Here is a 12,852-nt window from a genome sequence, read left to right as displayed (position 1 = left end):
TACCACCATCATCTTTAAGTGCTTCAATTTTCTTTTTCCTCCTTTTAACTATAGTTGCAGCATGAAAGAATTTAGTATTTCTATTACCCCATTTCAACTACTTGCACCTAAATTTTTGGTACCAAATAAGCTCCTCTTGTGCTAACAGCTTATGATATTTTTCCTAGAGCTTAGTTTCTATTTTTTTCAAACCATTTTTGTCACTGGTACTTATAGCTTTATCTATACCTTTAAGTCGCCTGAGAATTTTATGCTTCTTCTTTGGGATACTACTAAGGATACAAGCATTCTACTCTGTAACTTTCGAGGGAAATATTTCAACACCTTCAATCCAATTTTTATTTTCCTAAGTGGCATGCACAACTCTTTAAAGCTTTCCTCCAAAGCCTGAGTAGCATTATATATAAATCTTTAACAAGTTTGATATTTCCTTGTCTCCAATTTGTCTGTGACCAATATGACTCGATGATTAGATTTGAATCTTAAAAAATTAAAAGCCTTATAGTTTGAAAATCTAAGTAGCCAAAAAGCATTTCAAAACACCCAGTCTAGTTTCTCCTTAACTCCATTTTTCTCCCAGGTGTAACGATCTCTTATCAAGGTATATCCAACAGTCCTGAGGTAGAAAGGCAATGACTAAAATTATTCGCATTGGCTTTAACCACATTTAAACCTCCAATTTTGTCTGTGGGATTTCTAAAAGAATTGAAATCTCCCAAAATTAACTAAGGATCATTACTGGCATTAGTTATAGTTTCAATAGCTTCCTAGAGTTGATGTTGTCGCAATTCTTATGTTTCTCCATACATAGAAGAAACTAGGGAGGACTCTTTTGAATGCAAATTAGCAATATTATAGTGGAGTATTTGTGTATTAGACCACAAATATTCAACAATAAAATCAAAATCATTCCACATAACCCATATGCCACTTGCAAATCTTGTAGCCTCTACTCTAATCCAATTAGAAAAACTAAATTTTTGAACAACATTGTCAGCTTTAGAACCACTGATTCTAGTCTCCAATAGGCAAAGAATGTCAACTTTATTTTTTTTCTTAATATCCTTTATGAGATGGGGGAAAGCCTTGTTTCTAGCTCCCCGACAATTCCAAACAGAAATAATCATAAAAAATCACAAAAAAAGGAGGTGAGAAGGGTAGCCCTTACTTAAATGTTGTCTCCTTCCATAGGCTCAGCGCCTTCCTTGTGCAAATTCGCACCCCTTCCCTTACCATCTTCACAAATCACCATTGCTCCTTTCTGGTTGATTTTCTCGTTACTTGGGTTTGGTGGATTAAAGGTGATATTCTTTCTCAACACAAGCCCAGAAGAGGATACCCTTAGAATTATTTAGAATCCCGAACCCACTTTCTTTGAGCCTTTTAACCACTGCTCCCTTAGTTTCCATTATGGGCTTATCCTTATTTCGGTCTATTGGTGAGTTATTTCCAATGACTACAGCATGGACCCTTTGGTTATGTTGAGGAGTCTTGGGTTGGTAAGAAGGACTTGGCCTAACCTTTTTAGGAGTGGATCCACCAACAGTGTATTTTCCTGTTTTTGCCTTATTCGATCTCTTGGGTTGGATATTTTCTTTATCCCTTTTTGCCTAATGTTCTTTACCCAGGATTGGTTCTCTAACGTCGTTGATGTGACCTTGATTTATAGGTCCCTTTTGTTTTGCCCACTCTACATTGAGGTAATTGTCTTGATGGGAGACAGTTTTTTTCTCCCCCCTCTGTGACAGGTGCCACTTTTGTGTTAGTATTAACACTCTTTGTGAGTTGATCTTCTTACCCTAGCTTTGCTATCACTACAAAACGAGATTGTTGAATCTCCTCCCTTTTCATTCTAACATACTTGTTAGCTCCTCTTTGTTGGTTGTATTGCCCTTTGTATCCTCATCTCCTTCTCGAATAGTGTTCAAACCTTAGTTCCTCTACCAGCATCCATAATCTAAAGATGTTCTCGCCCTCATATGGTTGCTTGATTGGCATTATCGCTTGAATCCTGATTATTCTGGCTATTGTGCTCATGTTGCCATAGACAATCTTCCTATCGATATTCATAACGTTTGCAAGAGAAACAAATCAATCCAATCTCTTCATATTCAGTTCTGTAAATCATATTTCCAAATATAACTTTAGGTACAAGCTTTTTTTACAGGTCAATTTCTATACATAGTTGGGGATATTTACCTCGTTCAATCTTTTGTAATTTCTCAGTCCCTATCCCTACCTCATTGAGGGTATTCATATCTACCTTAAGTGTTCGCCCCACTCAATGCCCGAGTCTCCATGTAAGATGCTTGTTATATAGCAGTGCTGTTCACATTTAGTACTCTGATGGAAATTGCAGTTCTCCCTAAGGCATTATTATACACATCAAAAAAGGGATCCCACCTCTAGACAATGACACAGTGCTGTTGGATCATCTAGGGGCCTTCCAACAGAACTTTCCTATATTACTGCTTCCCGTTCTCCCAGTTAGTAAACCGAATGGTGAAGTAATTATTCGGTAGATCAATGATCTCAAATTTTGAAATCGCCCATAGTCTGGACAGCCATCTTTTCATCATAGGTAGAGTCCCAATGCAGTAACTATGAGAGCATATTTCCAAGCTCTGCACTAGTCTTTTCTTCTTCTGTAACGAGGATAACTGGGTACATCTTCATTTGCTCTTTTATTTCTTCCGATGGTTCGGGCATCTTCCAAGGTATATGGTCAATATCTTTGAACAGGTCATCTTCTTCCATTACAGATGCATCATTTACCATACCATTGAAGCCCAGTAGAGAATCACGATATGAGACCTTCTTGTTTACATCAATCGTCGTGGTCTCTATTTTCATTTTCGTTTCTGGTTTAGGAGCATCTCTGTATTCCCTTCTTCCTCACTAATCATGTGGTCATCCATGGTGGAGTCTTTCTTTCTCATTGGGGTTTTTCTTCATCTTCTTATTGTTAGCTGATTGTAGAGCATCAGCTGGCTGGTCCAACTTGGTCCTTAACGTCAGAGCTCATCGAAATCTAGTCCTGGCACATTACTCGAGAGAGAGAGAAAAGCATCCTCTTTTTCGATCCCTTCCCTTTAAAAACTATACGGCTCTATTGGTTCCTTCTAATTGCCAGGCTGTTAAATAACAAAAGTATAATCACATTTTATATTTCTCCGAAAAAAAAAGTCACGTTTCGGACTCTAACATGCATCACCTTCTGTACGCCTCCACCGGGACCGTGATCTCCACCGCCGACACCGACGCCGCCATGCCCTCTTCTTCCTCTTCGTCTTCTTCATCCTCGTCATCCAACTCCAAGCCTAAATCCTCGAATCATGCCCATAATTCAAATTGCAGCTCTCGTTGCCTTTCCTGCAAGCACTTTCCTTCCGCCACCCTTGACCTCCTCATTCTCATTCTCGTCGTCTTCTCCAGTGCTTTCCTTCTTTCTTCTTATTTCTCTTACATCTTCAACTCCCTTTCCATCCTTCTCTCTCATTTCACTCCGCAGCTCTACCAATTCACGATCCCTCAGATTCTAAGGTTCGTCATCTTCTTTGTCATTTTGATTTTATTAGTTGTTTTCTGCTGTGGTGCTCAATCCCGTAAGTGTGGCAAGCCCAGATGCAAAGGACTCAAGAAAGCGATGGAATTTGATTTGCAGTTGCAAAAGGAGGAGTCTCTCAGGACTGGGTCTGATGAGATTGATAATCTACCTTGGAAGGGTGGGAGTGAGAACAATCTCGATTATGAGTGTCTGAGGTCCGGCTGAGGAATATGGCTCCCCCTAGTGGGCATGCTGTTTTGCTGTTTCGAACAAAGTGTGGGTGCCTTGTTGCCAAGCTCGAGGGATGGGAACGGCATAAGAAGTAAGTTTGATGACTTGTTAACTCAATCTGGCGATTTATGAATGAATCGTGTCTGATTATTTCATGTTCGCTAGTTTCTGACTGCAATGTGAATCAGCTTTGTTTACTGCTTAAACTTACAGTATCTGGTTGCTTTATTTTCTCATAGTGATTGGGTTTCCGTAATTACTGCACAGTCTGTAGACAGTGTAATTATGCATCATCTGTTTTGACACCTGTGATTCGGATTATAGAATGGTTTCTGCTCATCACCACAGTTTCTCTTTTACTGTTGCCTGAGCATTGCGCTCTTTCTATCATCTTATGAGGACAGATGAGCATACATTTTAGCTTGTGTTGGTATCACGGCGTGAGAAAGATGTAATCTTTTTTATTAAGCATAAGGCAACAACTTAAGATATAAAATTTTGATGAAGTATTATAACACTCACAAATGTATCGCAGACGAGGTAATCTTGTAGAAATCTGTGAGTGGTATGCATTGAAAATGTAATATTACATATAGACATAGGTAAAAGACGTCTGAAGCTTCAGCCTAGGTATTCATCAGTGATGACCCAGATTATGGGCAGTGATGCCTCTGACTATTTGCTTTACGTTAGCTGATGATGCCCCTGCCCTTTAATTTGTGCTGAATTGTATCTCAACTGTTGGGTGTAAAGCAAACCAAGAAGGGTCATTTTGATTGTTCATTGCCAATTGGCTGAATGAGCAATGCAGTACCTGATGGTTAATGTGCACTGAAGGGCTCAATGCCGATTCATTTTCTTCACAAGCTCTTGACTTTTCACTGGCATCTGCAAAAGCTTTTAGATTAGCCAAGGCCATTAGCCAAATATATAATTTATTAATAAAACCTTTTTCTACCTTTTCTTTTTTCATCTTACACGCCCTGAATTTGATTCTGTTATTCAATATTTGGCTAATGACCTTGGCTAATCCGAGGTAAGAGTGTATTTTCACAAACGTGCCAATAATGGTGGGCTAGCACCCTACACCAAGTAATGCTATGCTTGTGTTGTGAGCATGTTGAAATTCTTATTGATTTTGATTACACTGAGTAAGGTGACTAAAGACAGTCATTATACCCGTTTTGCACTTGTAGCATTCCTAAATAGTATAACACAGTGCTGTGGACGCTGCATGAAAATGCAGCGCATAATTTGAAAAAAAGACAACACAATTCATGATCAATATATATATAGCAAACCAAACTCATTATGAAAAAATCTCGAACAACATGATGATCATCCCAAAATCACAATTTTATGTTCTTAAATAGTGAAACATGTCAACGTCAAACAACACAATGATCATCCCAATATCACAATTTCATGTTCTTCAACAATGAAACATGTCAACATCTAACAAAGTATTAGTGTTAGCTTCATCCTAAGAAATTTAAACTGATTTCTCTTCTTCATCAGATGCTAAATCATTATTAAGCACTTTCAATTTCCACTTCATCTTTTGATGGTTCTAGTAGTTCATCAACCATACTAAGAGCATGATAAGAGAAGGATGCCATTGCCCTCTTTTGAATTGGAGTAGATGTGAATGATAATAATAGATGAGATGGCTCCTCAGCTAAGCCAAATATTACCGTTAAATATAAGATAATTTTGGTTACTATTTAGTTCTTCATGCACCTGGCCAATCAGCAACTCATTGCGTATTATCTATCTCATTGAATGAAATGGGGTCAATGGTATTGTGGGAATCAAAGTTTCCAAAGCCCTTTTTTGAAATTTCTGTTGCAAAGGCGTGTTTCTCTGATGGCTCAAGGATGAGTGTAGTGAATCTCTAGCTGTAGCCTTTGCAGTGTAACCTAAATTAGGGCTGATGTTGTCCTATTTATCTGTAGCTCCTGTAGTGCATCTGTGGCAAAACTTAGTGGAAGTTGCAGCGTTATACATGTAGCTTAGTAAGAGCTTCAGTGTGTTGCTTCATGCTGTAGCTTGAGCTCTAAATAACTACTAAAAAGTTTAGTAGTTAGAAGATGTTGAGGATAATAGAGCCGCTATCTGGTATGCACTTCACTAATTTTGCAGCCAAATAGTGGCATGGTATGTAATTATTCTTACCCGACAATGTTTTTGACAGCTTGGGTTATGAACAGAAAGACTATGTTTGTGAACTGAGAGACCCTCCCCCCCCCCCCTCTCTCACACACCCCAGTGAAAAACTGTTTCGTTTGAACAAAGTGTCAATAAGATATTAATAGCTGCTTGGGTGACACATGTCTGGATTTGGACCATCTTACATATTTTCTGCTTAGCTTTGGTGGACTGCTCGAAAGGCGTGTGTGTGTTTTTCCCTGCCCAGGGGGGAGGTTTTCTGTTGCACCATGTTGAGTCTTTCTAATATATTAGGAACATTTGAACCTTTGACCTTTACCCACATGGCTACTCTCCACTCAAGTGGCCAGCGTGTTGGGCCTCTCTGTCCTAGAAAAAATAAGAAAAGGGTGGTGGGATGCTGGTGACATCATGTAACTGTAACTTAAAGAAGAAACCCTCAACTTTGTTTCTCTTGTTTGACAATTTATATTATTTATGGCTTTCTTATAGCATCATCATTTTGACCTCTTTTGCCCATGTAATTTGCCTACCTGTAGTTGCTGACTTGCTTCCTATCTGGATTTCCAATTCACGGCAGTCTGTTTGGCTGTAAATTGTGTTGGCGAGTGCTCTCTGGAATGGCCATTTGTTGTTTTATTTTCCATCATAAGCTTTACTGTTCAAACATCTCATATCCCCTAAACTTTGGGGTGTCCATTATCATATTTCATATATGTAGAAGAAAAATAGTGGTTGACGCATCTTCATCATGACCTGCTTTAGAAGTTATTGGTTACTCTACCTACTTGCCCAAAATTGATGCAGTTGTACTCTACAATTATAAAGCCGAGTGATTTTTCATTTTTACTGCGTGGTCAATGTGAATTTCCTTTTATGATGCTTGAATAATTTGGTTTTGATGATTTGGGCAGGTCCCTACCCAGTACAATTCTTAATGGAGGAGGAGATCATCCCTGACTATTTCTGATGTTTCTCCCGCCAGCGCCTTCTTTATATGATTAACATTTGACTAAAATATACCTTTAATTATTTAACTTTATATAAAATTTTATTTCAATTTTTTAATTTTATAAAATATTTTTTTAATTCTTTAATTTTAATATCATTAGTTTATCACAAAAATTTTTTACATTAAACTTTTGAATATTAATAAAATATTATTAAATATTGACATATTAAGTTTAATTTTTTTTAAAATAACAATGATTGTTATAAAAACTAATCATTTGAAACTAATGATATTAGGGTTAAAGAACTTTAAAAATATTTTATAAATTTAAAGATTTAAATTGAATTTTATATAAAGTTGGAGATTAAAAGTATATTTTATCTAAATATTTTCATGATTTATCTTTTTACTGTAACGCAGTCCTTTGGTCAGAACCTTTTTTTTTTAAATAAAGAAATAGGACAGTTATAATCTGGTGCTAGCACATCTTGGAGATTTGTCTATGAACTTTGGAGGGATCATGGAAAATTAAACTACAATAAATATATGAAACACCAGATTTATGTTTGATTAATTGTTGACTCAAGTGTTGAACCATAAATCATTTCACTTTTCGCTTTAGAATAACATTATTGATTGGAATTGCGGCGTAGGATCTGGGATCATGGTTGCCGTACTTTGTTAAATATGAAATGGTTAATCCACACATGTATTGTGGCAAAACTGATGGCATCTGTTCCAGGTGCCCGACACAACCAAATACAAAAATTACATTAAAATAAAATACTTTATCTCTAGATTGTGTATCATATATTTTCTCTATTTAAAAATATAAAATATTTTTTAAAGAGTTAGATATTTAAAAATATAAGGTATTTTTAATTTTTTGAAGTGTAATTATTGTTTTTTTTTAAAAATAAAGTGCTCTTATTGATAATAATTTTATATTTATTGTAGGGTATTTAATAGGAACAAGTATGAAAAGATATGATTAATTTAAAAATAGAAAATTATTTTATTAGGGAGTAAAATTTAATTAAAAATATTTTATATTTTTAAATGAAGGGAGTATGAAATTATATAAAATATAGATTTGCATTGGGAGAGAGATTAAAAGCGGTTATGAACTTAAATTGATTGCACGCCTTGCAAATTACAAGGAAGTTGTTAAACAGAATATAGATGATGGCGTTGACACTTGACAGAGACAGAATATGGATGATGGCATTTCTTTTTAATTTTCTTAATAAAGGATTTTACATTTAAGAAGAAGATCTCTAGAACTTATAAAAGTGGCCCAATTAGTTGTAATTTACAAAATTATGAATTCAAATCATGCTGGTTATGAAAACATTGTTGGTGATTTAGCTCCTCTCTGAACACTTTTTTGTATAGCCAATTCTCTAATTAAATTTCAATACATAGGCTTTCTTTTTCTTACTTTTTGTAATAAAATTCAAGTGTTAATATTTGATTCGAGAATTGGTGGTAATTTTATGTTTTTTTTTTTGCCTCCTTCCTTATAGCTATATTGTTTTATATTACAGCTTTTGATTCCAAAAATATATAATTGTGTCAGTGTATAATCTGTGAAATTTACTTTTGTCGCATGTAAATTTTGAATAAAAATTAGTAACACTGAATTTTTCTTTATGAAAAAAAAAAGGCGTCCCTGTTCTTGTAAACTGGTAAATAAATGAATAATTTTTTTAAAAAAGTAGGATTAATTTAAAAATTAAAATTGTGACCTCTTATCTGTTGCCTTGTTTGGCACGCAAATTTTAATTTAAAGAAATTAATATTGGTATTGGAATTGGACGTAATAATGAGAGTGAAAATCAAACTTTATGATTGATATAAAGTAATATTTATAAAAATATTTACTTTTATTTTATTTTATAATTAAATATAAATTATAAAAAGATTATAATATTTTTTAAAGTAATAAAATGAAAAGAAAAAAAATTGGAACCCTACATTCATATATCAATCAGTCCCCTTCTCCTCAAAGAGCGACAACGGCGGCTCTCCGTCGTCTGCCTCTGATCTTCGACCACTCTCCTTCGCCACTCCTTATCGTTGTCTTCTTCCTATTCATCTTCTTGGATCAAACACTCCAATTCCATGCCTGTTCACGACAAGCACACCCTTGCTCCAGAGCAACCCTTGAGAATGTTGAGGATATCAGAAGCATCCTTGCAAAGCTGATCCAGAGCAACCCTGACCTCTTCCTCAAAACTCTGCACTAGTATGTATATACACTTTCGCTGCCTAGACTGCTTCTAAATTACCCTGGAAACACTGCCCAAGCAGAAAAGGAGTGATGGAGATCGAAGTAGATCAACGAACTGATGGAGATCGGCGAACCAGGCTTCACCAGCGATGTACAATGATGGGCTGATAGAGATAGACAGAGTGAGTGCTTCGCCGGCGATAGAAATCGAGTTTTGTGCGAGGTATAGCGATGGAGATCTGGACGAAATTCAGAGGGGCACTTTTGTCTGAAACTATTATGACCAGGGATAGTTTTGTCTCAAAATTTTTCAATCGCAGGACGGTGATACGAAGGAAAGCGTATTGGTTCTTCGTTGTTCCCTCGTAACGGCAGCAGTTTTAATGATCCGTCCCATGTTCAATGTTCATTTCTTCCGTACCCAAAATTTCCCCTCGATTTCTAACATTTCATCTTTCAGTTCTCTTACCCAATCTACGATGGGTTTCTACCACCGCCTCCAAAGTTCCTGTGGTAACTACGAACCTCGAATGTTGCATTCGAATTTTCTTCGATGCCAGACAGAAGCAGAAACATGCTGGGTGCACGTTTGCTTTGGTTTCGGCACTCAAGTCATGTTCCTCTCTGTTGGCCTCCTTTCAGGGCCGGCAATTGCATTGTTTAATCTTAAAATCCGGGCTCCATTCCCACATATTGATTCGGAACAGCTTGATCAATATGTACGCAAAATGTGGTTTCATCAATGATGCCCGATTGTTGTTTGAAGTCTGCTTTGAGTTGGATCCCGTGTCCTGTAACATTATGGTTGCTGGGTACGTGAAAGCTGGTCGATTGGACGATGCTCGCCGTCTGTTTGGCAAAATGCCCGTTAAAGGTTGTGTTTCTTACACCACCATGATCATGGGTCTTGTTCAAAATGATTGTTGGAATGAAGCCATTAATGTCTTTAAGGACATGAGGTCCAATGATGTTATCCCTGATGACTTGACAATGGTGAATGTGATCTCCGCTTCCTCACACTGTGGCGGAATTTGGAGCTGTCGCATGCTTCATTCCTTGGTTATTAAATTAAACATGGAGGAATTGGTTCGTGTGTCAACGAATTTGATGCATGCATATTGTCTTTGTTCAGGTCTAGTGGAGGCAATAAGACTCTTTGATAGGATGCCTGAACGGAATATAGTGTCTTGGAATGTGATGTTAAATGGATATTCGAAGGCAGGTCTTGTTGATACAGCCAGGGATTTGTTTGAGAAGATTCCCATTAAAGATGTCATTACGTGGGGGACAATGATCGATGGTTATGTGCGAACAGAATGTTTATGTGAAGCTTTCATGATGTACTGTGCAATGTTACGCACTGGGCTGCAACCTAACGAAGTCATGCTTGTAGACTTGGTTTCAGCGTGTAGTCGGGTGATGGCAATTCGTGAAGGTCAACAATTGCATTCAACAATAGTTAAGAGAGGTTTTGATCGTTGCGATTTTCTTCAGACCACGATTATCTATTTTTATGCAGCTTGTAGAATGATGAACCTTGCCTATCTGCAATTCGAGGTGGGTGTAAAGGATCACCTTGAATCATGGAATGCCCTCATGGCAGGATTTGTTAAACATGGAATGATAGATCAAGCTAGGAGAATTTTCGATGAGATGCCTGAAAGAGATATATATTCATGGAGTACCATGATTTCTGGCTACTCACAGACTGTTCAACCTGATGTGGCTCTAGAACTCTTCCATGGAATGGTAGCTAGCGGGATCAAACCGAATGAAATCACAATGGTGAGTGTACTCTCTGCAATAACCACTTTAGGCTTGTTGAAGGAAGGAAGATGGGTCCATGATTACATACATAATAACTCCATTCTTTTGAATGACAATCTATGGGCGGCTCTGATTGATATGTATGCCAAATGTGGGAGCATCAACACTGCGTTACAATTGTTTAATCAGATTCAAGACAAAACCTCCACTGTGTCGCCATGGAATGCAGTCATCTGTGGGTTAGCCACACACGGACATGCAAATATGTGTCTAGAGATTTTCGCTGACCTGCAGAGATATCATATTAAACCCAATTCAATTACATTCATAGGAGTCCTCAATGCTTGTTGCCACGCGGGGTTGGTGGAGTCAGGGAGGAGAATCTTTCAGAGCATGAAGAGTGTGTATGATTTGGAGCCAAATATAAAGCATTATGGTTGCATGATTGATCTCCTGGGTAGAGCAGGGAAGTTAGAAGAAGCTGAGGAATTAGTGAACAGCATGCCGATGAAGGCTGATGTGGTGATATGGGGAACTCTGTTAGCAGCATGTAGAACTCATGGAAATGTGGATATAGGAGAGAGGGCTGCAAGAAGCTTGGCGGCGTTGGAGCCCCGTCATGGTGGAAGTAAGGTTCTTTTATCGAACATATATGCAGACGCTGGACGGTGGGAGGATGTATCGATGGTAAGGAGAGTCATGCGGACCCAGAAAACGAAGAGAATGCCTGGGTGTAGTGGTTTTGTAAGATAAACTTGAGACAATTCCCCTTCTATCACACTTTCACTTGAAGGCACAAGTTTCTCACAGCACTCATTCTCTCTCCATTTCTTTGTCAAAATTCTTCCCACTCATTTATCTTTTAGTCTATTTGGTACATGGGTAGTCTATTGATGTGACACTTTTTTCTACACCCAAAAAATTATATTATTAAATTTTTTTTTTGGAAAAAAAATAAATATTTTGACACAATTTAGAACATATTTAAAAAAAAAAACAGACAAAGTAGTATTTACAATAAAAAGATTACAACTAGATGAAAACTTGGAATAGATAACACAAGGTGAAAGGGAATTAATTCATATAAGCTTATTAATTAGGGAAAATTGGTCAAAAAAACCTAGTTAGAACTAAAATTGGTTACATGAACCAAATGTATTTAAAGGATGAAGTCTATTATTATATTCATAATCTAATTTTCAGTGTTGATTGAAATGCTCGTGTGAAATTCTTTTTTCACATGCCCTAATCGGAGAACCACTAGAACGCTTTCGGCGTTGTTGAACTTACCAATGGTGACTCCTCCTACTGCTACTGCCTCCACCTCTGTTTGCTAAAGGTGATTGGCAACTCCTTTTATCACCTCATCATCCAGACATCCAATGCCTAAGATCCCATTCCAAGTCTCACCGTGTTGTTTGTCAAATCATAAAATCTGGTACTGTCTCAATTAATGCAGAACTATCAGAGAAAAATATCTCTATGAAGAGACGCTTGAAATTTTAGACTAAAAGAATAAAGCCACTTAGGAGCGTTTCTTCTACTTATCCTCTTTGCTAACATCTGTACTACAAATTTTCCTTTTCTCAATTATGAACCATATTTGGTATCTTCCCTTATGCGTCTTTTTCAATTTTCTTTTGTCATAACATTCAAGTATATATTAAATCTCACTTATAATTTCCTGTTTGATTCTGCTGCTTTCCAATTTCAGACCCTTGAGTTTGCCTTTCTAATGTTTTAGAAGCCACCAGAGGATTACTCTTTGCTATGCTAATTCCTTGGTAGATACTTCACTATATGTATGTGACTCACTATACTTCAGGATGAATTGTCTCTCTCGTTATGGGTATGCAATATTCACCATTTATGAGGTTCGTATAAGGAATGTCCAATACTTATGATCCAGATTAAAGTATGGCAGTGAAGGTGAGTATAATATCATGCGCTGTG

General features: G+C 37.0%; 2 protein-coding genes across 2 annotated transcripts; both read left to right on the top strand.

The window, feature by feature from the left end:
* The first annotated feature begins 3,205 nt into the window (after positions 1-3,205).
* On the top strand, positions 3,206-3,772 carry LOC129308346 (uncharacterized protein At5g19025). Its single transcript, XM_054949424.1, has one exon. The coding sequence runs from the start codon at positions 3,206-3,208 to the stop codon at positions 3,770-3,772; it is 567 nt and encodes a 188-aa protein (XP_054805399.1).
* A 5,111-nt stretch (positions 3,773-8,883) lies between these two features.
* Positions 8,884-11,787, top strand: LOC129309245 (pentatricopeptide repeat-containing protein At5g19020, mitochondrial). The gene has a single exon (XM_054950726.1). The coding sequence runs from the start codon at positions 9,535-9,537 to the stop codon at positions 11,650-11,652; it is 2,118 nt and encodes a 705-aa protein (XP_054806701.1). The 5' UTR covers positions 8,884-9,534; the 3' UTR covers positions 11,653-11,787.
* The last annotated feature ends 1,065 nt before the right edge of the window (positions 11,788-12,852 follow it).

The sequence above is a fragment of the Prosopis cineraria genome, unplaced genomic scaffold, assembly GCF_029017545.1.
Source record: "Prosopis cineraria cultivar Desert tree isolate PC_DT_omini unplaced genomic scaffold, ASM2901754v1 PC4, whole genome shotgun sequence".
Taxonomy (NCBI): domain Eukaryota; kingdom Viridiplantae; phylum Streptophyta; class Magnoliopsida; order Fabales; family Fabaceae; genus Prosopis; species Prosopis cineraria.
Note: the sequence above shows the minus strand (reverse complement) of the source record. Positions and strands in the feature narration are given on the sequence as shown.